This window comes from Aethalodelphis obliquidens, unplaced genomic scaffold (genome assembly GCF_003676395.1).
Source record: "Aethalodelphis obliquidens isolate GAN/ISIS:26980383/991018 unplaced genomic scaffold, ASM367639v1 scaffold5, whole genome shotgun sequence".
NCBI classification, from domain to species: Eukaryota; Metazoa; Chordata; class Mammalia; order Artiodactyla; family Delphinidae; genus Aethalodelphis; species Aethalodelphis obliquidens.
This window is the reverse complement of record NW_020837949.1, coordinates 3,082,525-3,110,091: the sequence shown is the minus strand read 5'-3', so window position 1 is coordinate 3,110,091 and position 27,567 is coordinate 3,082,525. Positions and strand designations below refer to the sequence as shown.

The 27,567-nt window shown below is 46.5% G+C and overlaps 1 protein-coding gene across 1 annotated transcript in view; it reads left to right on the top strand.

Annotated features, from left to right (window-relative positions):
• DPP6 (dipeptidyl peptidase like 6) overlaps positions 1-27,567 on the top strand; it is a 772,535-nt gene that overhangs the window by 651,712 nt on the left and 93,256 nt on the right. Inside the window, exons 11-12 of the mRNA XM_027101408.1 lie at positions 22,603-22,726; positions 24,435-24,473. Coding sequence (XP_026957209.1) covers positions 22,603-22,726; positions 24,435-24,473 — 163 coding nt within the window. The remainder of the gene's footprint in view (positions 1-22,602; positions 22,727-24,434; positions 24,474-27,567) is intronic.

Genomic DNA, 27,567 nt, shown 5'->3' with positions numbered 1-27,567 from the left:
TGTTTTTTTTTTTTTTTTTTTTTTTTTTTTTTGCGGTACGCGGGGCTCTCACCGCCGTGGACTCTCCTGTTGCAGGGCACAGGCTCTGGACGCGCAGGCTCAGCAGCCATGGCTCACAGGCCCAGCCGCTCCGCAGCACACGGGATCCTCCCGGACCGGGGCACGAACCCACATCCCCTGCATCAGCAGGCGGACTCTCAACCACTGCGCCACCAGGGAAGCCCTGTAGATATTTTGATGATGGCCATTCTGACCTGTGTGAGATGATATCTCATTGTAGTTTTGATATGCATTTCTCTAATGATTAGTGATGTTGAGCAACCTTTCATGTGTTTGTTGGCAATCTGTATATCTTCTTTGGAGAAATGTCTATTTAGGTCTTCTGCCCATTTTTGGATTGGGCTGTTTAGTTTTTTGATACTGAGCTGCGTGAGTTCCTTGTATGTTTTGGAGATTAATCCTTTGTCAGTTGCTTCATTTGCAAATATTTTCTCCCATTCTGAGGGTTGTCTTTTCATCTTGTTTATGGTTTCCTATGCTGTGCAAAAGCATTTAAGTTTCATTAGGTACCATTTGTTTATTTTGTTTTTATTTCCATTTCTCTAGGAGGTGGGTCAAAAAGGATCTTGCTGTGATTTATGTCATAGAGTGTTCTGCCTATGTTTTCCTCTAAGAGTTTGATGATGTCTGGCCTTACATTTAGGTCTTTAATCCATTTTGAGTTTATTTTTGTGTATAGTGTTAGGGAGTGTTCTAATTTCATTTTTTTACATGTAGCTGTCCAGTATTCCCAGCACCACTTATTGAAGAGGCTGTCTTTTCTCCACTGTATATTCTTGCCTCCTTTATCAAAGATAAGGTGACCATATGTGCGTGGGTTTATCTCTGAGCTTTCTGTCCTGTTCCACTGATCTATATTTCTGTTTTTGTGCCAGTACCATACTGTCCTGGTTACTGTAGCTTTGTAGTATAGTCTGAAGTCAGGGAGCCTGATTCCTCCAGCTCCATTTTTCTTTCTCAAGATTGCTTTGGCTATTCGGGGTCTTTTGTGTTTCCATACAAATTGTGAAATTTTTTATTCTAGTTCATTGAAAAATGCCAGTGGTAGTTTGATAGGGATTGCATTGAATCTGTAGATTGCTTTGGGTAGTAGAGTCATTTTCACAATGTTGATTCTTCCAATCCAAGAACATGGTATATCTCTTCATCTATTTGTATCATTTTTAATTTCTTTCATCAGTGTCTTAAGATTTTCTGCATACAGGCCGTTTGTTTCCTTAGGTAGGTTTATTCCTAGATGTTTTATTCTTTCTGTTGCAGTGGTAAATGGGAGTGTTTTCTTGTTGTTGTTTTCGGGTTTTTTTGCAGTACGCAGGCCTCGCACTGCTGTGGCCTCTCCCATTGCGGAGCACAGGCTCCGGACCCGCAGGCTCAGCGGCCACGGTCCATGGGCCCAGCCGCTCCACAGCATGTGGGATCTTCCCCGACCGGGGCACGAACCTGTGTCCCCTGCATCGGCAGGCAGACTCTCAACCACTGCGCCACAAGGGAAGCCCAGGAGTGTTTTCTTAATTTCACTTTCAGATTTTTCATCATTGGTGTATAGGAATGCAGGAGATTGTGCATTTTTTTGTATCCTGCTACTTTACCAAATTCATTGATTAGCTCTAGTAGTTTTCTGGTAGCATCTTTAGGATTCTCTATGTATAGTATCATGTCATCTGCAAACAGTGACAGCTTTATTTCTTCTTTTACAATTTGGATTCCTTTCATTTCTTTTTCTTCTCTGATTGCTGTGGCTAAAACTTCCAAAACTATGTTAAATAATAGTTGTGAGAGTGGGCAACCATATCTTGTTCCTGATCTTAGTGGAAATGGTTTCAGTTTTTCACCACTGAGAAGGAGGTTGGCTGTGGGTTTGTCATATATGGTCTTTATTATGTTGAGGAAAGTTCCCTCTATGCCTGCTTTCTGCAGGGTTTTTATCATAAATGGGTGTTGAATTTTGTTGAAAGCTTTTTCTGCATCTATTGAGATGATCATATGGTTTTTCTCCTTCGATTTGTTAATATGGTGTATCACGTTGATTGATTTGTGTATATTGAAGAATCCTTGCATTCCTGGGATAAACCCCACTTGATCATACTGTATGATCCTTTTAATGTGCTGTTAGATTTCGTTTGCTAGTATTTTGTTGAAGACTTTTGCATCTATGTTCATCAGTGTTATTGGCCTGTAGTTTTCTTTTTTTGTAACATCTTTGTCTGGTTTTGGTATCAGAGTGATGGTGGCCTCATAGAATGAGTTTGGGAGTGTTCCTCCCTCTGCTGTATTTTGGAAGAGTTTTGAGAAGGATAGGTTAGCTCTTCTCTAAATGTTTGATATAATTTTCCTGTGAAGCCATCTAGTCCTGGGCTTTTCTTTGTTGGAAGATTTTAAATCACAGTTTCAATTTCAGTGCTTGCGATTGGTCTGTTCATATTTTCTATTTCTTCCTGGTTCAGTCTCGGAAGGTTGTGCATTTCTAAGAATTTGTCCATTTCTTCCAGGTTGTCCATTTTATTGGCATAGAGTTGCTTGTAGTAATCTCTCATGATCCTTTGTATTTCTGCAGTGTCAGTTGTTACTTCTCCTTTTTCATTTCTAATTCTATTGATTTGAATCTTCTCCCCTTTTTTCTTAATAAGTCTGGCTAATGGTTTATCAATTTTGTTTATCGTCTCAAAGAACCAGCTTTTAGTTTTATTGATCTTTGCTGTCATTTCCTTCATTTCTTTTTCATTTATTTCTGATCTGATCTTTATGATTTCTTTCCTTCGGCTAACTTTGGGGTTTTTTTGTTCTTTCTCTAATCGCTTTAGGTGTAAGGTTAGCTTGTTTATTTGAGATGTTTCTTGTTTCTTAAGGTAGGCTTGTATAGCTATAAACTTCCCTCTTAGAACTGCTTTTGCTGCATCCCATAAGTTTTGGGTAGTTGTGTTTTCATTGTCATTTGTTTCTAGGTATTTTTTGATTTCCTCTTTGATTTCTTCATTGATCTCTTGGTTATTAAGTAGTGTGTTGGTTAGCCTCCATGTGTTTGTATTTCTTACAGATTTTTTCCTGTAATTGATATCTCATAGTGTCATAGCATTGTGGTCAGAAAAGATATTACATATGATTTCAATTTTCTTAAATTTACCAAGGCTTGATTTGTGACCCAAGATATGATCTATCCTGGAGAATGTTCCATGAGCACTTGAGAAGAATGTGTATTCTGTTGTTTTGGATGGAATGTCCTCTAAATATCAATTAAGTCCATCTTGTTTAATGTATCATTTAAAGCTTGTGTTTCCTTATTTATTTTCATTTTGGATGATGTGTCCATTGGTGAAAGTGGGGTGTTAAAGTCCCCTACTATGAATGTGTTACTGTCGATTTCCCCTTTTATGGCTGTTAGTATTTGCCTTATGTATTGAGGTGCTCCTATGTTGGGTGCATAAATATTTACAATTGTTATATCTTCTTCTTGGATTGATCCCTTGATCATTATGTAGTGTCCTTCTTTGTCTCTTGTAATAGTCTTTGTTTTAAAGTCTACTTTGTCTGATATAAGAATTGCTACTCCAGCTTTCTTTTGATTTCCATTTGCATGGAATATCTTTTTCCATCCCCTCACTTTCAGTCTGTATCTGTCCCTAGGTCTGAAGTGGGTCTCTTGTAGACAGCATACATATGGGTCTTGTTTTTGACTCCATTCAGCCAGTCTGTGTCTTTTGGTGGGAGCACTTAATCCATTTACATTTAAGGTAATTATCAATATGTATTTTCCTATTCCCATTTTCTTAAATTGTTTTGGGTTTGTTGTTGTAGGTCTTTTCCTTCTCTTGTGTTTCCTGCCTAGAGAAGTTCCTTTAGCATTTGTTGTAAAGGTGGTTTGGTGGTGCTGAATTCTCTTAGCTTTTGCTTGTCTGTAAAGCTTTTAATTTCTCTGTCAAATCTGAATGAGATCCTTGCTGGGTAAAGTACACTTGTTTGTAGGTTTTTCTCTTTCATCACTTTAAATATGTCCTGCCACTCCCTTCTGGTTTGCAGAGTTTCTGCTGAGAGATCAGCTGTTAACCTTATGGGGATTCCCTTGTGTGTTACTTGTTGTTTTTCCCTTGCTGCTTTTAATATTTGTTCTTTGTATTTAATTTTTGATAGTTTGATTAATATGTGTCTTTGCGTGTTTCTCCTTGGATTTATCCTGTATGGGACTCTCTGTGCTTCCTGGACTTGATTAATGATTTCCTTTCCCATATTAGGGAAGTTTTCAACTATAATCTCTTCAAATATTTTTTCAGTCCCTTTCTTTTTCTCTTCTTCTTCTGGAACCCCTATAATTCAAATGTTGGTTCAGCATTTATTGTTGTCTCAGAGGTCTCTGAGACTGTCCTCAATTCTTTTCTTTCTTTTTTCTTTATTCTGCTCTGCAGTAGTTATTTCCACTATTTTATCTTCCAGGTCACTTATCCATTCTTCTCCCTCAGTTATTCTGCTATTGATCCCTTCTAGAGTATTTTTTATTTCATTTATTGTGTTGTTCATCGTTGCTTATTTTCTCTTTAGTTCTTCTAGGTCCTTGTTAAATGTTTCTTGCATTTTCTCGATTCTATTTCCAAGATTTTGGATCATCTTATTATCATTATTCTGAATTCTTTTTCAGGTAAACTGCCTATTTCCTCTTCATTTGTTAGGTCTGGTGGGTTTTTATCTTGCTCCTTCATCTGCTGTGTGTTTTTCTGTCTTCCCATTTATCTTACTGTGTTTGGGGTCTCCTTTTCGTAGGCTGCAGGTTCGTAGTTCCCGTTGTTTTTGGCATCTGTCCCCAGTGGCTAAAGTTGGTTCAGTGGGTTGTGTAGGCTTCCTGGTGGAGGGGACTAGTGGCTGTGTTCTGGTGGATGAGGCTGGATCTTGTCTTTCTGCTGGGCAGGTCCACGTCTGGTGGTGTGTTTTGGGGTGTCTGTGGCCTTATGATTTTAGGCAGCCTCTCTGCTAATGGGTGGGATTGTTTTCCTGTCTTGCTAGTTGTTTGGCATAGGGTGTCCAGCACTGTAGCTTGCTGGTCGTTGAGTGAAGCTGGGTGCTGGTTCTGAGATGGAGATCTCTGGGAGATTTTTGCCGTTTGATATTACGTGGAGCTGGGAGGTCTCTTGTGGACCAGTGTCCTGAAGTTGGCTCTCCCACCTCAGAGGCACAGCCCTGACGCCTCGCTGGAGCACCAAGAGCCTGTTCTCCACACAGCTCAGAATAAAAGGGAGAAAAAAAAAAGAAAGAAGACAATAAAATAAAGTTATTAAAATAAAAAAATAATAATTATTAAGAAAAAAATTTTTAAGTAATTTAAAAAAAGGGACAGACAGAACCCTGGGACAAATGGTAAAAGCAAAGCTATACAGACAAAATTTCACACAGAAGCATATACATACACACTCACAAAAAGAGAAAAGGGGAAAAAATAATCTTGCTCTCAAAGTCCACCTCCTCAATTTGGGATGACTCGTTGTCTATTCATGTATTCCACAGATGCAGGTACATCACGTTGATTGTGGAGATTTAATCCGCTGCTTCTGAGGCTGCTGGGAGAGATTTCCCTTTCTCTTCTTTGTTCTCACAGCTCCCAGGGGCTCAGCTTTGGATTTGGCCCTGCCTCTGCGTGTAGGTCGCCGGAGGGCGTCTGTTCTTCGCCCAGACAGGACGGGGTTAAAGGAGCCGCTGATTCGGGGGCTCTGGCTCACTCAGGCTGGGGGGAGGGAGGGGCACGGCGTGCGGGGCGGGCCTGCGGCGGCAGAGGCCGGCGTGACGTTGCACGAGCCTGAGGCCCGCCGTACGTTCTCCCGGGGAAGTTGTCCCTGGATCCCGGGACCCTGACAGTGGCGGGCTGCACAGGCTCCCCGGAAGGGGGGTGTGGAGAGTGACCTGTGCTCGCACACAGGCTTCTTGGGGGCGGCAGCAGCAGCCTTAGCATCTCATGCCCGTCTCTGGGGTCCGCGCTGTTAGCCGCGGCTCGCGCCCGTCTCTGGAGCTCCTTTAAGCGGCGCTCTTAATCCCCTCTCCTCGCGCACCAGGAAACAAAGAGGTAAGGAAAAGTCTCCTGCCTCTTCGGCAGGTCCAGACTTTTCCCCGGACTCCCTCCCGGCCAGCCGTGGCGCACTAACCCTCTGCAGGCTATGTTCACGCCGCCAACCCCCGTCCTCTCCCTGCGCTCCGACCGAAGCCCGAACCTCAGCTCCCAGCCCCGCCCGCCCCGGCGGGGGAGCAGACAAGCCTCTTGGGCTGGTGAGTGCCGGTCGGCACCGATCCTCTGTGCGGGAATCTCCCCGCTTTGCCCCCCGCACCCCTGTGGTTGCGCTCTCCTCCGCGGCTCCGAAGCTTCCCCCTCCGCCACCCACAGTCTCCACCCACGAAGGGCCTCCTAGTGTGTGGAAACTCATTTTAAAATTAAAGATACTGTTCCCCACCTCCATCCCTGAATATGCCATTCTACTGACATATTTCTAATCTAGACTTTTGTGTTTATATTAAAGTCTGTGGGAAGATATTTGTTTTACTGAATTTGATTTCCAAATTTATTTGAAAGTGTTTGAGGGATGAATTACAAATGCATAAATGATCTCTAATACCCACAGAGCTAGACCTCACTCTGTTTCTACCTCATGTGTTAAAGTAATGACCTGGGTACCGAAATATTCAAATAAGTTCATCTTAGGAAGCAGTTGAAGGGGATTGGCTCCACCAGACAGCTTTTGTGTTGACGGTATCAGATCAGGGTGTGCTTTTTATTATCCATGAGGGCAAGAAGCTCTTTGTGGTGACGGCAGAAACATGGAAGCTCCAGTCTGGAGAAATGCCGGATCTTTATTCTGTTGATGCATTGAAAAGGGAATTCTCAATGTTACTGCTGATCACAGGTTTCCATGTTCTCATCAGTCAAAATGTCCAGTGCTCCAGAAGCCTGGAAATCTGATCTTGGATGTCCAGATAAATCACTTTCTGGTGAAGAGCACATGTTCTGCATTGTTCTGGTCTGTGTTTGAAGGGGCAGCCACATTGTTCTGAAGACACTGTAACTAGATATGCAAGGAATGATTAGTGTTTGGCAGACTTACACAGAGCAGGAGACATCAGAAAAATAAACCGTGCCTCTGCCTTCCCGTCCCCGTAAGTAAGACCCCTTCATTAGCCAACAAGCTCTGTCAGCCAGCAGAACTGTGTTGACATTTGAAGACGTCAGCAACACACCGGACAGGATTTTCAGGCCCTGTCACAAGGCTGGGTGAGCCAGAGGACAGTAAACTCAGAGGGCGTAGTGACAGGTACAGGTTTCCCCCATGGACCGCAGTTGGCACATCCACACAGAGTGGATGGCAGCTGCAGGAGAGTGGGATTTGGCAAATTCGTCTGCCGCCTTGTTTTGAAATGTGTCAGCCTGCACTGAGGCATGAACGAGTGGGGTTCACACCTGCCCCCCGAGCAGGCCAGTCCCTCACACCTGTCCTCCAAAGGGCTGCCTGTTGCTGGGACTCGGGCTGGAAGGGCTCTGAAAGTTGCCCTTGTTTTCCTTCCGTTTCCTCCACAATTCACAGAGGAGGCAAGGGGACCCCCAGCAGGCAGGTGACTTGCTCAGTCATGCTGATTCTGCGCGGCCAGGCCTGGATCCGGGTTGCCATATCTGCTGTCCTCTGGAGTGCCATTTGTTTCTGCTCTGCCCGTTCAGGCTCTCCCCGCTCCCAGATCTCTGTGAGCAGGCCCTTTCCCACCACCGGCTGTGTACACTTGTACCTCATTCTCAGAACTGGCGCTCTGAGCTAGACATTCCGAGGAGGAACGGGATACAGTCCTGCCCCTGAAGACTGATGAGTGGACGGAAGATAGCTTCCTTCACCCTTGGCGGGTGGGGTCTCCTGGGGACTGAGTTCTTCCCATCTCTACTGCCGGGCTTTTGGATAAATCTTTTCTCCCCTCTCGCCAGGGTCTGATTACAAGTCAGAGAATAACTGCGTCACTGGGTCTTTTGAGCTGAATTACAAATGGTCTCTAGTGGACCCGTCCCTTCTCCTGGTTCTTCTGTCTTAGCCTGAAATCTTCAGAGTGCCGCCCGACATGGTTCTTTCCTTCCCAGTGGGTCATGCGTCTGTGACAGCAACTCGTAGGGATCCCTGCACACACACAGGCGGCCGCCCCCCGGTTGTCATTTGAGGGACAAAAGCCCACATGCTGTCTAAAGCACTGACTGTCAGGGCTTACGGCCCTTCGCCTGGGAGCATCAACATACTGAAGTGTGACTGTGTCCAAACACAATCTGGACTTTGCTAGGCAGAAGGACGCAGAAGAGGGCCCACTGTGATAGGGAGAACGCACCGATCTCGGAAATCTGTGAGCATCTCACAATCAAACAGGAGCAGGTTTTCTTTCGTAGGGTAAAGAAGGAGGGTCACAGAGGTGGGCTGAACCTCGGGAGGGGAAGCCGGACAAGCGGGGGAAATGACCAGTGGGGTGGCGCAGGGAAGCGTCCCCCTGTGGTCAGCTGGTTCTCAGGAGAAGCTGTAGGGGTGCAGTCCATGTTCAGGGGGTGCGCTTGCTCAGGCTTGGTGTGAGCAGAGCTCAGGGACCTGAAGGGAGTAGAGGGGCCTGACAGGTCTGGCGCAGGGCGGGCAGCAGGCAAAGGAGCCCTCGGTCGGCTATGTGACGGGGATGGGCACTGCGGGGGGGTGGTCTGAGATGGGGCATTGGGCCTGGGGGAGGTGATCGTCCCATAGACAACACAGGGCGAGGGTGGAGGTGGTGGGCTCTGAGGGGAGGGATATGGACAAGGTACGCTTTGCAGAGAGAAGCCGAGTGGCTCTCCACGTGGGGCTTGGCGGCAGGCCTCGCAGAGCTCAGCGTAGCCCCGCCGCAGGCACCCTCGCTGAGAAAGTGGTGTCGTGGAGAGAGTACCTGGCGGGGCCGGCCAGCCCTGCGGAGGACTGGGCGACTGCCTGACCTGCCTGTGCCCAGAGGCCACTCCTCAGGTTCCTTGTCTGCAAAAGGAGGGACCCGGTCCCTTGGCATCTCAGGACCCTTCTGGCTCGGAGTCCATCAGGGCTCAGGATGTTACCTGGGCACGTGGACACCTCAGCTGTTGCTTCCACCTCAAGTGAAGCACTCCGGGCAAGGACAGCTGTGGTCAGGGGGCTGCTGTGGCCTCTCTCTTTGTACTGTCAGTGTCCCAGCAGGAGACAAAGGGATTGATTCCCACAGCATCTAACCAAGGCTCTGTGCAGAAAGGGGGTGGGGGAGGAAGTCCAGCAGGCACTGCAGTGCCTGGGTCTCTGCTCCTGTCCCAGGTCGGGAGGGGCAAGGGAAGTAGGAGCGCCCAGATCTCAGGGACACAGAGCCCCGTGGAGCAGGCCGACAGCGGCGGCTGGACCGTGTGCAGGAAGCAGTGGAATCAGTACCCGCCCTCCCTTTCTCCCATGCTTTGAGCTCCTGCTGGTGCGTCCATGGGGCAGCCAGAGCCCCGTGAAGCCACCTGTGCAGGTGAGCTCGCCCCTCCCCAGCACAGAACAGGGTGGGAGAGATGCAGGGGGCCCGCAGAGGCACAGGGATGGCATCCAGCGTCTCCCCAAGTGGCACCGGGAGTCTTGGTGCCCAGCAGGTGCTTAATTTATTTTCTACCGAGTGGACGGGTCAGGTATGTGAGTGGGTGGATGGATGGAGGATGGATGGCTGGAGGGACAGACGGATGAACAAAGAGGTGGACGGGTGCTGAGTGTGTGGAAATGACAGGCTGGAGGAGGGGTGCCTTGAGATTTATCTACACTTCCCCAGTTCAGAGGATTCCCTTCATGTTCGAAGCATGCAAACTGCTGAGTAACGCCTCCACAGTTCCTTGGACGACACCCCCTCTCATTGCTCATCCCGATATCTGGCTCTGCATGGTAGCCTCACCTCAGACAGAAGGGAAAGGTCACATGGCCTCTTCCTACGTTGAAAGTGAAATTATGGAAATATACATCAAATAGTGACTTGTTTTACAGTCACACCATTCTTGTATTCTGCAAAGTGCAATCTGCCTGCAGGTATTTTTGTACAGTTCTGTGGCTGCCCTGAGCGCGTCTCGGGTGTGGAGCCGTACACTTGATCCCAGCAGCATTTGGTATGTGGTGTCATTTCAGTTTGTTCAACGATGCCTTCTATTAAAGAACATCATTTTGTTTTTAATGTCCCTCTCAAAGTATTTTTCTGCTCCAGCTTAATCCATGGAATAAACGTCACTGGAAAATGGCAGCGTTAATCGCAGGCTTTATTTCACTAGATAAGCAGGCCTTTCGCTCCCTTGCCCTTTACTGCCACACAACCGTTAGAACCTTTGCCAGAATTTGGAAAGCCAAGAAGTGACGGCACATTATCCCTGCGAGAGAAGCCGTGCTCTGTTAATATTTTATGGCAAACAAGTGGACTAATGAGAAATTCATGTACTGCTCGGGAGGACTTGCTGCATTTTGATTTGAAGGCACGTGTGGCTGGAGGTTCGTACGAAGGTTGTAATATTTCCTCAGCCAAGCTGTGCTTTTCAGCAGCCGCTGTTCCCATGTGCTCGCAGGCTCGGCATGACCCTGCTGCCGTCTGTCAGGGCGGTCCTCACCCTGTACTGAAATCTGTGGGTTCTGTCTCCCCACAAACTGTGGGTTCCCCTATGACCAGGCTTTGGGCCTCTGCCTTCCAGCACCTGGAACTGTGTCCACACAGAGCCCAGACTAAATAAATGCTCTTTGAATGAATGAAGGTATTTATGGCACATAAAGAGCTTTAGAAGAAAGAGAAAATTGGTAGCATTTCTTCCAGGCATCTTGGCTTCCTGTTGTTTGGTTTCATGTTCTCTTTAAATGCACCTTTTACAATTCTCAAAATACAATTATCTATTTTCTGTGATTATCAAAATGCTTCTGTATCTCACTTCATCTCAACATTGGATCAATCCTTGTGTCTCTCAAAGCGCAGCCCCATCTCACCTGAGATTATTCTACTTCAAATCCTATTTTCTCCTCTCCTTTAACTGCGGCCAAACTTCCCTTTATTCTGAAGCACCTTATCTGCCTACGAATTCGTTTATTCACTCAAAGAACATCTAGTGAGGGCAGAGATGGAGGTGGGGTTAGAGATCTGTGATTACGTGGCACGTGGAGTGTCCTTGTGTGATCTGCCCACCAGGCATCACTTGGGTCACTTAGTTTGGAGGTTCTCAAACTGGGACACCATTAGGATCAGCTGGGGGCCTCGTTAGACCACAGGTGGCTCAGCGCCACCCAGAGCTTCAGATTCAGTGAGTCTGGGGGGAGGCCTGAGAATTTGTATTTCCAGTACTTCCCAGGGGCTGCTGGTCTGGGGACCCCATCTGTGGACCACCAACTCCAGTAATTAAATGTGGGGTGCAGAGACCATTTCCCCTCTAGTGCCGTGAGCTTTGGCAGATTTTTCAACAGATACCCAGTGCCACCGTTTCTGCTGTGATCATTTCTCCCTGGACAGGCCCCGCCTCCCCGAGTGTGGGTGACAACATGGGGTGCCTGCTGCCTGGGTGTACCCAGGCCACACAGGACCCGTGGAGATGGCTCTCCCATATCCATCCATGCTTCTTGCAGGTGGCTGTGTGTGTGTGTGTGTGTATGCATTTTATTTCCTCTATGGGTTACCTTTATAAACTTAAATAATACTCTTACAAGTTTCTCTCATATCACGTTAACTACAGGCAAGAATTTGTAGCTCCCCAATTTGTAAGATGGATCTAGAAGTCCTGCCCTTTCCTACAGGTGTCTTCCCTGTCTCTCCCACCTAGAAGCTTCAGTCTTTTTTATAATTTTTATATCATTGAAGTTGATGGCATTTGCATCCTGCCCTGAAACGATAACTAAATATTCCTTATTTATCTATAGGTTGATTCTAAAACACTAAAATCAATAAATAGCACTGACTTTATCTTAAGTAATTAACTCTCTTGGTAGAGCTAAGTAGCATCCTCTGATGGTGTCTCTTGTTTGTTGGGCTTTTTGTTCTTCCTGGAGTTTTTAGTTGTTTTTAGTTGTTTTATGTTTTACATGAACTATTCGATTTTATTGCACTCTCACTTTCCCCCACACTCCGTCAGGTTTCCTCTTGCATTGGCTTTTTCTCCAAATCTGTCTCTCCAGGTCCACTCCACTGCCCTGACTCTAGTCTGGACTAGTTATTCTTTATAACATCTGCACTAGTGCCACCCTAGACTCCCTGTTACTCCTGTCCCACGTTGGAGCCACTGTTTCTTAGTCTCATGTGATCTTCTTTCTTGATTTACTCCACTTTGTATGGAGTACATCCTCCAGGTACTTTCCCAATGAAGAACCATGGGAAGTAAACTTTCTGAGTTCTTAAATATTTTAAAATGTCTCTTTTGCTTACATCTGTTGAAAATTTTACTTATTTGTAGAACTGTAGTTTGAAAATCATTGTCCCTCAATTTGGGGGTGTAATTCCATCTCACATTCAGTGTTGCTGATGACAAGCCTGATGTTTATCTGATACTCGTTCCTCTGTGAATCATGTACTTTTTTTACCCTATAAGCTTTTAGGATGAAGTAACATATCTAAATGTGGGTAGGGTTTCTCTGTTTTTGTCATTCGTCATCTGTCTCATCCAGAGACTCTCAGATGACACTCCTGTCCAAGCACATTTCCCAATCCCACACTGTGTTGCACCTCGACCTCCAGGTCCCCCAGATTTCTCTGCAGATATCTTGAGCTGCTGCTTTTCAACCAGGCTCGTCCCTCGTTACTCTTATGTCTGCATCCTGTCTTCTAGAAATGTGGTGAAACCTTTCCTGTTATCTTTATTAGTGTGGGTATATACCTATTTTACTCCTTCATTATCACTGCAGTTATGTTTCTGGAGAGAGAAGACATGAATAAATGTGATGAACCCACCAACTGAAATTGGAAACTTTCAGTTACCCTTAATAACCTTCTTCTTATTTAAAAGGTCATCTCTGCACTATAGGAAATAATAATCACTTGCCATTCCACTACCCATTGGTAAGTAGTGTGGGTATTGTGATAAATTCTCCTATGACACTTTTTTCTAGAAACACACACTTGTTCTTTATTTGCTTTTTTGTTTTTTAGTAAGTCATCTTCCCAGCACCATTTATTAAGTCTTCCTTTCCCCAATGATTTGGGTTGACAATTTTATTAAATATTAAATTCTATTATTTATTTTTATTTTTTTAAATTTTTAAATTTTTTTAAACATCTTATTAGAGTATAATTCCTTTACAATGGTGTGTCAGTTTCTGCTTTATAACAAAGTGAATCAGTTATACATATACATATGTCCCCATATCTCTTCCCTCTTGCATCTCCGTCCCTCCCACCCTCCCTATCCCACCCCACTAGGTGGTCACAAAGCACCAAGCTGATCTCCCTGTGCTATGCGGCTGCTTCCCACTACCTATCTATTTTACGTTTGGTAGTGTATATATGTCCATGCCACTCTCTCACTTTGTCCCAGCTTACACTTCCCCCTCCCTGTATCCTCAAGTCCATTCTCTAGTAGGTCTGCATCTTTATTCCCATCTTGCCCCTAGGTTCTTCTGACCATTTTCTTTTTTTTTTTAGATTCCATGTATATGTGTTAGCATACGGTATTTGTTTTTCTCTTTCTGACTTACTTCACTCTGTATGACAGTCTCTAGGTCCTTCCACCTCACTACAAATAACTCAGTTTCGTTCCTTTTTATGGCTGAGTAATATTCCATTGTATATATGTGCCACATCTTCTTTATACATTCATCCGATGATGGACATTTAGGTTGCTTCCATCTCCTGGCTATTGTAAATAGAGCTGCAATGAACATTGTGGTACATGACTCTTTTTGAATTATGGTTTTCTCAGGGTATATGCCCAGTAGTGGGATTGCTGGGTCGTATGGTAGTTCTATTGGTAGTTTTTTAAGTAACTCCATACTGTTCTCCATAGTGGCTGTATCAATTTACATTCCCACCAACAGTGCAAGAGGGTTCCCTTTTCTCCACACCGTCTCCAGCATTTATAGTTTGTAGATTTTTTGATGATGGCCATTCTAACTGGTGTGAGATGGTATCTCATTGTAGTTTTGATTTGCATTTCTCTAACGATTAATGATGTTGAGCATTCTTTCATGTGTTTGTTGGCAATCTGTATATCTTCTTTGGAGAAATGTCTATTTAGGTCTTCTGCCCATTTTTGGATTGGGTTGTTTGTTTTTTTGATATTGAGCTGCGTGAGTTGCTTGTATGTTTTGGAGATTAATCCTTTGTCAGTTGCTTCATTTGCAAATATTTTCTTCCATTCTGAGGATTGTCTTTTCACCATGTTTATGGTTTCCTTTGCTGTGCAAAAGCTTTTAAGTTTCCTTAAGTCCCATTTGTTTATTTTTGTTTTTATTTCCATTTCTCTAGGAGGTGGGTCAAAAAGGATCTTGCTGTGATTTATGTCATAGAGTGTTCTGCCTATGTTTTCCGCTAAGAGTTTGATGATGTCTGGCCTTACATTTAGGTCTTTAATCCATTTTGAGTTTATTTTAGTGTATGGTGTTAGGGAGTGTTCTAATTTCATTCTTTTACATGTAGCTGTCCAGTTTTCCCAGCACCACTTATTGAAGAGGCTGTCTTTTCTCCACTGTGTATTCTTGCCTCCTTTATCAAAGATAAGGTGACCATATGTGCATGGGTTTATCTCTGGGCTTTCTATCCTGTTCCATTGATCTATATCTCTGTTTTTGTGCCAGTACCATACTGTCTTGATTACTGTAGTTTGTAGTATAGTCTGAAGTCAGGGACCCTGATTCCTCCAGCTCCGTTTTTTTTTTTTCCTCAAGATTGCTTTGGCTATTCGGGGTCTTTTGTGTTTCCATACAAATTGTGAAATTTTTTATTCTAGTTGTGTTAAAAATGCCAGTGGTAGTTTGATAGGGATCACATTGAATCTGTAGATTGCTTTGAGTAGTAGAGTCATTTTCACAATGTTGATTCTTCCAATCCAAGAACATGGTATATCTCTCCTTCTATTTGTATCATCTTTAATTTCTTTCATCAGTGTCTTAAAATTTTCTGCATACAGGTCTTTTGTTTCCTAAGGTAGGTTTATTCCTAGATATTTTATTCTGTTGCAGTGATAAATGGGAGTGTTTTCTTAATTTCACTTCCAGATTTTTCATCATTAGTGTATAAGAATGCAAGAGATTTCTGTCCATTAATTCTGTATCCTGCTACTTTACCAAATTCATTGATTAGCTCTAGTAGTTTTCTGATAGCGTCTTTAGGATTCTCTATGTATAGTATCATGTCATCTGCAAATAGTGACAGCTTTACTTCTTCTTTTCCAATTTGGATTCCTTTTATTTCTTTTTCTTCTCTGATTGCTGTGGCTAAAACTTCCAAAACTATGTTGAATAAGAGTGGTGAGAGTGGACAACCTTGTCTTGTTTCTGATCTTAGTGGAAATGGTTTCAGTTTTTCACCATTGAAGATGATGTTGGCTGTGGCTTTGTCATTTATGGCCTTTATTATGTTGAGGAAAGTTCCCTCTATGCCTACTTTCTGCAGGGTTTTTATCATAAATGGGTGTTGCATTTTGTCGAAAGCTTTTTCTGCATCTATTGAGATGATCATATGGTTTTTCTCCTTTGATTTGTTAATATGGTGTATCACGTTGATTGATTTGCGTATATTGAAGAATCCTTGCATTCCTGGGATAAACTCCTCTTAATCATACTGTATGATCCTTTTAATGTGCTGTTGGATTCTGTTTGCTAGTATTTTGTTGAGGATTTTTGCATCTATGTTCATCAGTTATATTGGCCTGTAGTTTTCTTTCTTTGTGACATCTTTGCGGGTTCTGGTATCAGAGTGATGGTGGCCTCGTAGAATGAGTTTGGGAGTGTTCCTCCCTCTGCTATATTTTGGAAGAGTTTGAGAAGGATAGGCGTTATCCCTTCTCTAAATGTTTGATAGAATTTGCCTGTGAAGCCATCTGGTCCTGGGCTTCTGTTTGTTGGAAGATTTTTAAGCACAGTTTCAATTTCAGTGCTTGTGATTGGTCTGTTCATATTTTCTATTTCTTCCTGATTCAGTCTTGGCAGGTTGTGCATTTCTAAGAATTTGTCCATTTCTTCCAGGTTGTCCATTTTATTGGCATAGAGTTGCTTGTAGTAATCTCTCATGATCCTTTGTATTTCTGCAGTGTCAGTTGTTACTTCTCCTTTTTCGTTTCTAATTCTATTGATTTGAGTCTTTTCCCTTTTTTCTTGGTAAGTCTGGCTAATGGTTTATCAATTTTGTTTATCTTAAGAACCAGCTTTTAGTTATGTTGATCTTTGCTATCATTTCTTTCATTTCTTTTTCATTTATTTCTGATCTGATCTTTATGATTTCTTTCCTTCTGCTAACTTAAATTCTTATATAAACTATTCTGTTTTCATGTAAACCATTGTGATGTAAGGCTGTCCATCACTTGTAGACCTACTGATCGTTACACCAGTAAAAAGTCTATGCTGTATCATTAGCAACTTTTGGTATAAATCCCCTCTCATTAATCTTCCTTTTAAAACCATCTTGGCCATTTTTGAACATTTCTCCTTATATATGAACTGTAGAATTATTTTATTAGATGCTCTCCTCTCAGAAAAGAAGCCCATTGATCTTTCTGTTAGAATTAAATTCATTCCTTTAAAAAATATTAAGTATTTACCACATGTGAGGCATTAGGCAAGGTGCTGAAGAAATAGAAAGGAATGAAGTGGGTTCAGTCTCTACCCGCATGAAGCTTAAATCTAATCAATTCAGGTCTCCCCAAACTGATGATTATTTTGAAAGTTTCTCATGTTTAGTTTCCTGTTCCAGACATGTAGCATGTTTGTATTCCCATATCTTAAATGTTCTCTTTGTTTCATCATTTGTGATGGGTGCTACCTTTGTTTTTGTTTGTTTGTTTTTTGTTTTAAGAAAGAATCTTTTTTTTAATTTATTTAAATTTTATTTTTTTGGCTGTGTTGGGTCTTCGTTGCTGTGCATGGGCTTTCTCTAGTTGTGGCGAGTGGGGGCTACTCTTCGTTGCAGTGCACGGGCTTCTCATTGCGGTGGCTTCTCTTGTTGCAGAGCACGGGCTCTAGGCGCATGGGCTTCAGTAGTTGTGGCACGCAGGCTCAGTAGTTGTGGCCTGCGGACTCTAGAGCTCAGGCTCAGTAGGTGTGGCACACGGGCTTAGTTGTACCGCGGCATGTCGGAACTTCCTGGACCAGGGCTCGAACCCGTGTCCCCTGCATTTGCAGGCGGATTCTTAACCACTATGCCACTAGGGAAGTCTTCTACCTTTGTTTTTAATCTTCCTTAAAAGATTTACCCAATGTTTATAATTCTATGAAATATTCACCTAATATTTATTTTATTTTATATTATTTTTATCACTTAATAATTACTTTTCATATTTGCATTCAAATTCATAATCAAATTGATAGTAGTTTAGGACTGGCTATGGATGAATTGGTTTTAGAGATCATCTTCTTACATGTTAAGCTTTTAATTTTGAGCCTTTAATTTTGAATTCTTTTTAATTTTTTGAATTTTTGAATTGGTATATTCAAGTAGAAGATATGCTTTAATCAAGAAGATATTGGTTGTTAAAAACACATGGAGGTATTAAATACCATTAGACCCAGAACAGCAGAGAAATCTGAGACAGCATAAATTTGTGTCGTCTCTCAAAACTTATTTGCTTATAACTGGATTGTTGTGGCATTTCTTTTTTCATAGATCTCTAAGAGTCTATCAGAATGTTCTCAGGTGTTTTGTTAGTTTCCCTGGAGTATGAAAACCCTTTAATCTGCATATTCACGTCTTAGCTGCGTAGGCATCTTTCATGGTGTCTTTGGTGACTGGCTCTCTTCCCATCACTCTGGTTCTTCCGTGAGGAGCACTTACGTTCTCAGATGTGAGGACCATCTGCCATCCTCCGTCTTCCTCTGGGACCCCTTCCTCTGCCTTCTGGGGGAGCTTCCCAAGTTTTCCTCGATTTCTCTGGATCACTTTTCTGTAATTTTCAATTTCAGTTTTGTTAGCCCCCTCATCTCACCTCTCTGATCTCATCCTATATTTTTACAGTCATGTCCTTCTTCTGCATTTCTAGTATGATTTCCCCTTCTCGTCTGTATTGTTTGTCTGACCTTCCTAGTTCCCCACGTCAGAAAGGAGAGGTCCACCACACCTGATATTTGGCGACAGACAAGATGTGAAGGTTATGTTCGGCTCCTCTCCCTGAGCCTCCGGCGCTGGTTGAATCCTTCTCGGGTGGATTCGGGAAGACGCAGTCTGACCCATATCTATCTGGGTGCCTCTGCTGGGCTGAGTTGAGATTTTTCTCTGACTTCTTGGAATCTTTTTTTTTTGACATTCTAAGTCAATTAGTGTCCATGACAAACTATGATGTTGTTAACCCCGAGGTAGTGAAGGTCTGGCTCCCCAGATTTCTGGCTGTGCCAGCCCAGTGTTTCTGAGGATCAGACAAAGGGGAAGAGAAAAACCGTTTCCTCCTGCTGCCCACTGGCTGCTTCATACGGTGAAGCAAACTCGGGCAACCAGGCTTCATCCACCTCCAACTGCGTTACAGCCAGAGGCTTTCAACATTCATTTTTAGTGACGTTATGACTTTTCACCTTTCTGTGTATTGATAGGCACATTTAACGCAGAGTTGGTAAAGGCTGACTCCGATCTGCTAACCAGACGTGAGTGTGCTTGGCGCCTGCGTGTGTCTGTGGAGTCTACACTCGACACGACCGTGTGGCGTGTGGGGCCGCCAGACAGACCCTTCCCCAGATAGTCAGCGGTAACGTGACGCGGGCCTGGCCCAGGCACTCCCCACGGGCCTTAGAGTCAGTCTAACAGCTTTGCAGTTAGGGAAGATGGAAAATGTGTTAGGAACCAGGAGACCTTCCCTTACTCCAGTCAAGGCTTTCTGCTTAGGGAAAGCTTCGTTAAGGGAGCCCGTTTTATTTTCCTTTCCATTAACATATGGTGTGGCTATGAAGCCTTCGTTGCAGAAGAATGTCATTCCATCCAAAGCATCGCTGCTTTGTGAGGGTCTACACCTCATCACCAAAGAGCTGCGGGTGCACCTTTAAAATCAGCTTATTCTTGGCGATGCTGTATCTTTGCAGGCACACTTGATTACTTAAAATAACCAAAACTGGTTTGGCACCAAGTCTAGTCATTGATGCCACTCACAGAATTAGGAAATATTGATTAAAAACGAGATGTTGCTGTACAGGTAATGAGACCTGTATGGCTGTGACGTTCTGAAGGCAGGTCAGGTGAGAGGTTCCCAAGGTGTTTGATGAAGGGTAATGCGATTGGAAGCAAAGGTCCTGAAGCACCACTTATTCTCAGAGAGGTTATTGTGTCATCTTTACAGAGTCCTTAATGATTTTTATTGTTTCAAGAGTTTTAAAAAAATATTTCTCATTATATTTCATCACCATAAAAGTCTCTAAAGGTGCCATCCAAATTTTGTGAACTTCCTGCTCCACAGATGAAGGAACTGAGGATTCAAGTTCTATACAGTATTAGTTGTAGAAGCAAAGCTCTCCCAGTCTCTGCAGGAAGCTGCATCCCACCCCTTCGTCCAGGTGACAGTCCACACCCTGGCCAAGGTTCCACTGAACTAGGCAAAGTGGGTCCACATTTAACCGTCCTAATTTGCAGTACAATTATTTTTTTCCTCTGTAAATCATGTCCCATATTACAAATTAGGAAAGTAAAAAGAGAGAGCGAGGCTCTAGCGCTCACTTTAACTGGCACGTGGTTGCGTTTCTAGGAAGTAGGGAACCTCTAGAAGGTAGCGAGCCTCTGCAGGGTGACGGTCCTGACTCTCTCCAGCCCCATGAAGCGGGTTTGCCACTGCATCTCCCTGTTTTCTGGCGGCAGCTTGAAACATGAACACTAAAGTGGTTAGTTGGCCACACGACTGCGTTGATGCCGCCAGCCCAGCCCCACCCCCAGGCCAGCTTCACAGCTCAGTGATGCTCTTGTGTGATTCGCTCCAAAGGTATCATTCAGGAGTTTCTTACCAGAAAGAGAAGGTTTGCATTCATTTTTTTATTTCCAGTTACAATGGTTCTCATATCGAGTTAGGACATGGAAACACTGAGAATAGTGTGTGATCACTGACTGTCTCTTTCTGGACCAAACTCTAGTCCAGCTCCTCTGAATCCTCTCCGCAAATAGGCCTTGACATTCACATTTCCAGGTGTGTTTGCATCACCCACTTGCAGCCAGGATCCTCCAACCCTCAATGTCTGATCACCTTTCTCAGCCCCACCTCCCCCAGAGGTTGTCTGGCCACCTGGCCTGCCTTCAGCAAGAGAAAGTTTGGCCAGAAGCCCCTTTGTCCCTGATGTTTCCTCTTAGTAACTGTCCATCCACTGGCCCCCACCTGCTCCTTGGCAGGAAGTTTACACTTCTTGTATTTGGAGTTGAGCCCCATCCCCCTCCCACCGCAAAGCCTCGTTGTTTGTGGCCCTCATACCAATCGCAGTAGCACTGAACGCAGTCAGCCTCACCTTTTAACCATGTCAGAATAATTTCTTCTTTCATAGTTGGCCTAAATGAAGATTATGCAAAAGAACACCATAAAAATGAGAAGAAATATTTCCGGCAAATGGAAACAAGATTAGGGACTCCCCTAATTATCAATAGTATGAAGGCCACAGAAAAAAACAGTCATCCTGGGAGATCTGACTTTGCCTTCCTTGATTTCATCCAGATGGGATATATTTAAGTGCAGCCTGTCTCCGTAACCTCATATCACACCTGGACAGGAACGTCTGCGTCAAACGGATCCAAAAACGGGAGTTAACTCGGGTCCATCCACCAGGCCCTTCAGTGCCAGGCCCTCTTCAGTGTCTGTCTGACAGGGCATAGAGCCCATCTATGACTTAATTAAAAATTAAAAGTGTTACATGTGCAGCATGGGCTGGGCACAGACGGGACATGTCTCATGTCTGCAGACATGCAGGCGATGGTCCCATCCCGTCGTTAGAGACGTGGCTCCAGTCCTCCCGGCGGTGAAGCGGCAATAGCAAAGCAGGAGCCACAGAAGCCGCTACAAGGCTGTGTTGTTTCCAGAGCAGGAGCCGTGAGAGGACAGGGTGGGATCCCGTAAACATGCAGGCCCAGGGTCCCCGGCGCAGATGGTAAGAACAGGAACAGCTGGAGTTCAGAAAATCACAGAAATCAAGGAGGTGGAAAAGCGTAAGCGCTGGACTGCGCTGAACGACTCTCCACCACGTGCTCAGCGAATTCATGGAGCCTGTGTCTCGCGCTCCAGGGCCTGTCCGCCCTACCCTCCCCGCCCCACGGCTCAGAGGCCTCCACCACCATGTGTGCCAGGTGCTCTTGACTTTGGTTAAATTAACAACAACCGTGATTAACAGGCAGATTCGAGAAATGGGCGCCACGGCGATTTAATCCCCTGGTTAGCTGAAGCCTATCTGAAAGCGCCTGGTTATTTAGACTCTTCTGTTGACAGTAATTACTGAACGTGCTGGTTCTCCTTCCAGCTGGCCCGGCATCATCCAGTGCACGTGCTGCATCTTAGTGATAAAGGATCTTGTCAGACATGAAGCCATCATTCTGAACACGAGATCTCATTACAGAGAGTCGGGGCAGGCGGTGAGGCATGTGTTCTCGGGCCTCTAGAAAGAACGGTCTCGGAATTCACCTGAGGATATTATTTTTGTGCAGTTATTTTCCCGTCATTTCCTTCTAACTCTTAAGTGTACATTTTTTCCTAAAAATTCCGTTCTTGGAGGGCTCTGGGTAATTCAATTAAGGACTGGGAGCCCCAGTATCCTCCCCGCCCACACTCCCGCCACCGCCGGCTACACTGTGGGGTGTTCAGGTTTGGATGAAAGCAAGTGCGTGACGTCTAGAGTGTCACATCAAGTCCACCGGGCGCCCAGAGCCGCGAACCAGTTTCCCTAGTTAGCTCAAGAATGCCCCTGGGAACTTAGGGAAAGGAACACTGAGGCTTCCGCGGCTCGGCCCGCGGGGAGGGGAAGGGGGAGTTACAGGTTAACCCTCCCCGAGGGGCCCCCTTCTTGAAGCCCTTCCTGGCTCTTGCTCTGTCGGCCTCTCAAGAGCCGTCCTCACCACCTCCAGCCACGTGGAGTTGGGGTCTGGCTGGACCGTGACGAGAAAGCCAGGTCAGTGGGCAGCAATGCCCAGCGCGACTTACAACACCCGAGGGGCAGAAGCACAGGCCAGCCCCAGGGGACAGGTCGGACAGCTGGGTGTTGGCCCGGTGCAGGGGCGCACAGCTCTTGGGGGGCAGCTGGGAGAGAAGCACACCCCCGCCAGCTTATCCCAGCACCAGTTCCTGCTGGGCCTCCCCTGGGGGCTCATCGGCAGTGCACTCTCCTGAGACCCCCCGTCTCAGAGCCCCACGCGCCCCACGTTGGCCCAGTGTCCAGGTTGGGCCGGTGTCTCTGGTCCCCGAGGGCCCTGCATCACCGCCCACCATGCATCTCATGCTTTCAGGGAGCACTACATCACCATGGTCAAGTGGGCCACCAGCACCAAGGTCGCCGTGAACTGGCTGAGCCGGGCGCAGAACGTGTCCATCCTCACCCTCTGCGATGCCACCACCGGGGTCTGCACCAAGGTATGGGGGAGGGGCTGACTGGACGGCGGGGAGCATCCCCCGGCATCACGCTCATCTCTGAGCCACACACGCACTCAGCTCCTGCTGGTCCAGGTGCAGCCTGCATGTGGGTCTCTGTTTGGGTGTCACCTTGTGGATGAATTGAGGACTGCTGCAGACTCGGGGTGATCCTCGCAGCCCCCAGCACACAGAGCTCTCACTTCCCTTTATCCTTGCCCACAGCTACTTCACACAGGGGCTGCTTCTCATTTTCCAGTTGACGTTTAGGGAGGGGAGGGGTCCGGCCTGAGGCCCCAGGACCCGGCACTGCAACCTGGCCTGGCCATTTCAGCCTCTCTGTCCCTCACTGACCAGAGCCAGCTGGTACCCTGGACGGTCGGCACCATATCTGAAAGCCGCCGGTGAGGCCAGTGTGTTCCTAGGGCCTCAGGCTGACTTAGTGGGTGGTTACAGGGGGCGAAGGGAGGGGAGACAAGGAGGAACGAAAATCTAAAGAGAGGCTTGGCAACCCTGCGAAGCAAGGGAGCGACCCACGGCTGTCGCAGCCCCTCAGGCGGCCTGGCCCTGGCCCAAGGGCTGCGTCCTCCACAATCCCTGAGCCCCAGGGGGCAGGGCTCCTTGTGTTGGGTAAAGAAACATCCATTAAAATCAGTTAATAAACCCAGGCAGTTCTCTCAGAAACTCTTTTTTGGCCCTAAATGTTTATTTCCCAACTGAGGAGGAGAAAGGCTTGCAGAGCAGCTGTGTTGTGACCTCGGGGCCCCCGACAGCAGCTCTGACCCCGTGGCCCAATGACAATCTTGAGGGGAGTCGCAGTGAGCTGTCGCTGAGACCAGTGTTCTCAGTGGGCCAGTAATTTACTTGATTTTTAATACAATTGAGAGCAGATTCCAGGTTATTCTGATGGGCTTCTTGAGGGGAAGGAAAGAAAGAGTGGACTCACAGCTGGGAAGCTGGGAATGGCTCGTAACCCAGGTCTTCTGGCATCTGGACCCCCGGTCTTGTGAGGGTCAGCAGTGAAACTCCAGCCTGCCCGTGGTTAGAGTCCACAGGTAAAGAACAGACCTGCCCCAGGCACAGGTCCACGGCCCATGCGGCCGAATAGCTATTCCTGGTGGTTTGGTTGGTGTGTTTGGTCTCCCATTATATGTCTTTCCACACAGTTCTCTGAGATTTACTTTTCATATGCTTTTTAAGTCCTTTTAATGTTTTGGTCTGCCAGGATTGTTGTGAACTGGAAATTTGACACATGTACACACAGACACCCACGCACATGCACACATACACGCACACATGCACGCATGCACGCAAATTCCTAAAATAATGCAGCACCTGAGATTTGCCTTTAAATGGGCACATGCCACTAGATGGTCATTGGCGACCATCTAGTGGACGCGTGTGTGGTCGTCGGTGACCGTCTGATGGGCATGTGTCTGGTCAGGGGTGACCACCAAATGGTAGACCACCTTCCAAAGGATTCACACCCCCCGTGGATTTGTCCTCGTTGCTGGGAGAGTGACATTTTTCCTGTTCGGGGAACACTCGCGCTCAGCTCTGAGCCACGTCATGAGACAAGGCAGAGCAGGGCTGGCCCCCTTCCTGAGCTTGTGCAGCTACCATGGAGGGGAATCCAATTGTTTCTACGCTGCTGGTCGCAGACACAATATGTGCGAAAACTCCTTTCTCTAATGCTCTTATTTCGTTTCAGAAACACGAGGATGAAAGTGAAGCCTGGCTCCACAGACAGGTAACTATTCCGCATGCAAATCCCACGCTGTCCGCCTACGCCAGCTACCAGGTCCTTTCCCAGTGTTTACAACACGGCTTCTCACGTTAAATCCTACAGGAAGCCCCAGGTAGACACGCACGTGCACGCGTGCACGCGCACACACACACGCGCGCGTGAGAGAGGCTCTGGGGGGCAGCAGAGCCACTCAGCCCACCTGGCTTCCCTGAGGCCCCAGCACTGCTGGAGAACTGTGGCCTCCATGCAGGAGGGCTGGAAAATACCTGCTCTTGAGAACGTGCAGTGTTCAGTGAGATCTCAGTTCTCAGTTAGGTGATGTCCCTTTGGTGCGTTGAAAGGATGAGTCCAAACAAGTTGCCTAGATTTAACCCACTTCAGTCAAAGAAAATGGAACAGGGCTGACGTTCCTGTTTTTCTCGGCGTGGGTCGTGGATGCCTCCTTTGAGGTGGATTCCGTGCAGTTCAGCTTGAGTCTTCCTGGGGACCTGACTTTAGAGCCTCCCCTGAATTTTCCGTCCCTGCCTCGGATAAGAGATGCACGTGAAACAGGCTTGAGGAACTGGAGGGAATCAAAGGAGACATGCAGTGCTCACCCTGACAGAAAAATTAAACCCACACAAGAAATGAAACTCTCGACTCTGGTATTTTCTTTCTTTAATTATTTTTTTCTCATTCCACGCCCTGAGGTTAGAAAGCACAGGTGGAGGGTTTGCAAGCTCAATTCCTTCTTATCCTACCGAATAGGATGAAAATCGTCTGAAAATTCTGTGGGAAAAATCTAATCGGGTTTGAGTCTCAGAATGATGGTGGAGAGGGCACAGGTGTGCTTCTTTATTGATGGGACAGATTCCGTTTATGGGAAGGAAGTGAAGCTGGACAATGCGACTGTTACCAGTGGCTCTCCAAGAACATTCTACAAACTCTGTGTGCACCTCTGTTACCTGTGGAATCAGCAGTCTGGCCCAGCCTCCCATCAGTTGTCTCAGGGGTGGTTCCCTCATCAATGGGCGTGATTGCTTTTAACTATGTCCTTCTTCTGCTCTGTGCCGGCCTGACACAAAAGAGGGGCGCCCACTGTGGCCATTTTGGTTTTCCTGTGTCCAAGTTTGGATGCCGAGTCCATGCTGAGAAGTATCCAGAATCAGATTGTGCTTGGGCGTCTTAAAGTATTCGTTGAGGAGTTCCACTGAGAAGTTCTTGAATGCCACCTGGACCAATGATATAAGCACAAGTATCAGAAGTAATATGATGATGTTCCTCTTATAGTCACACACAATGCCAAAGACATTGAGATGCAAGAGTCAGAAAAAAAATCCATTATATACGTAGTCATCTGTTCAACTAATACATACGGATTGTACCAGGCGCCATGCTAGGCTTTGTGGATTTCAAAAACAAGCATCCACCACTTCCACAGAGCGCATGTCAGCCCCCTTATGGTGGAACTGTGTTCCACGGTGTGGACATACGACAGTTCATTCGTCCGTTGATAACATTCGGGTTGTTTCTGCCTTTTGGTGTTGTGAGTAGTCCTGCCAAGAACACAGTGCTGAGTGAAAGGGGGCCACCCGCCGTGTGACTCCACTTACGAGAGATGCCCAGGTCAACAGAAGTCATACAAGCAGGAGGCTGTTTGCTGGCGGCAGGGGCTGGGAATCTGGGGTGGGGAGTAACAGCGTAATGGAGTCTGGGCTCGACTGGGGGTGATGGAAGTGGTTTGGAACTGGACAGAGCTGGTGGTTGCACGACATTGTGAATGTGCTCGATGCCATGAAGGGCTCACTTGTATTAACATGTTTTTGTTTGTGTCATGCTCGACTTTTTAAGAAATGAATCCGCTAGAGCAGCTCTCAAAGATGTCTTGGTGTAGAAAGGGAGAGAGCTGCACGGATCCCCAAGTGTGGAATGTGGGCGGAGTCCTAGACTGTGTCCCCAGGGCGTGTGGAAGGGCCGTCACAGGGCTGGGAGTGGGCATGCATGGGGCCCCGAGGCCCGGCTGCGGGACTGGGCCTCAAGCCACGTGCGGTCTGTGTCTGAGTTGGAGGAGGGAGGATGGACTTACCAAAGCAGCCAGCGGTTTGTTTCTCACGGGGCAGAGGGCTGTGGGAAAGCCAGGGTCAGAGGGTCCCCTCCTGCCCCTGCCTTCCTGTCCGGCACTCACTGGGCCTCGAGCTGTCGTCCTCGTAAGCTCTGCGGACAGGACACAGAGACACCGCCGTGGGCAAGACTGTTGTGTATTTTCAGAGCACACATCCTGTCACCCACCTAAGAAACCAGCCAAGCACCGGATAGGCAGCCTGGATTTGGGAAACCAGGTCGTTCCAAACAAAATCAAGTCAGCACTTAAAAACCAGCAGAAAGTAAAAGTATAATTCTTACACTTTCAATATGTAAACTTTAAAGCACTTATTAGGCAACAGCTAACATTTTTAAAACAGCCTTTGAAAAATCCATAGTCCAGCCAGTGGCCCAGGGTGCCAGCCACCCCCAAGGCGGGCACAGGACCCCACGGAGCCCCACCTCGCCGAGCACCGCTCAGCCCGTGTCTCCATCTGTTCCTTCAGCGCCGTGGTCAGTAGGAAACCCAGTTTCAAACAGTTTCTCATGACGTTCCTTTTGAAGAGATTTTTCACAAAGGAATCTGTGGACCCTCTTTTTCAAAAATAAGCTGTCTTGTTCCTGCATCCTTCACGACCCTGCGAGGTCCTGGGGGGCGAGTTAGGAATTTATTTAAGGCCAACCTGCCATCTGCCGCCGGGGAAGCTGCTGGCAGCCACTTCACGCACGTCATCAGGGGCCACAGGGCTCACCCCCGCTGCCCAGGGCCACATCAGAGGAGGAGAGGACTGGGGTCTGGACGGTTCTGCTGACCCTGGGGAGACCCAGGGCGCAATGATCATGGGGTCTTCTGAGTGCTCGTTGCCAGGGGAACGGGAGTGGGCGAGGGCATCCTGGGGCTATGGTCTGAGCCTCTGTTCCTGCCCCCCGTCTTTTCCTCCCGTCTCCTTCCTAGGCCTCAGCGTGAACCCCTCAAAGATCCCCCACGAGCCCACAAAAAGAAGGTGAAGACCCACTAAGTTCCCTCTCCTCTGGG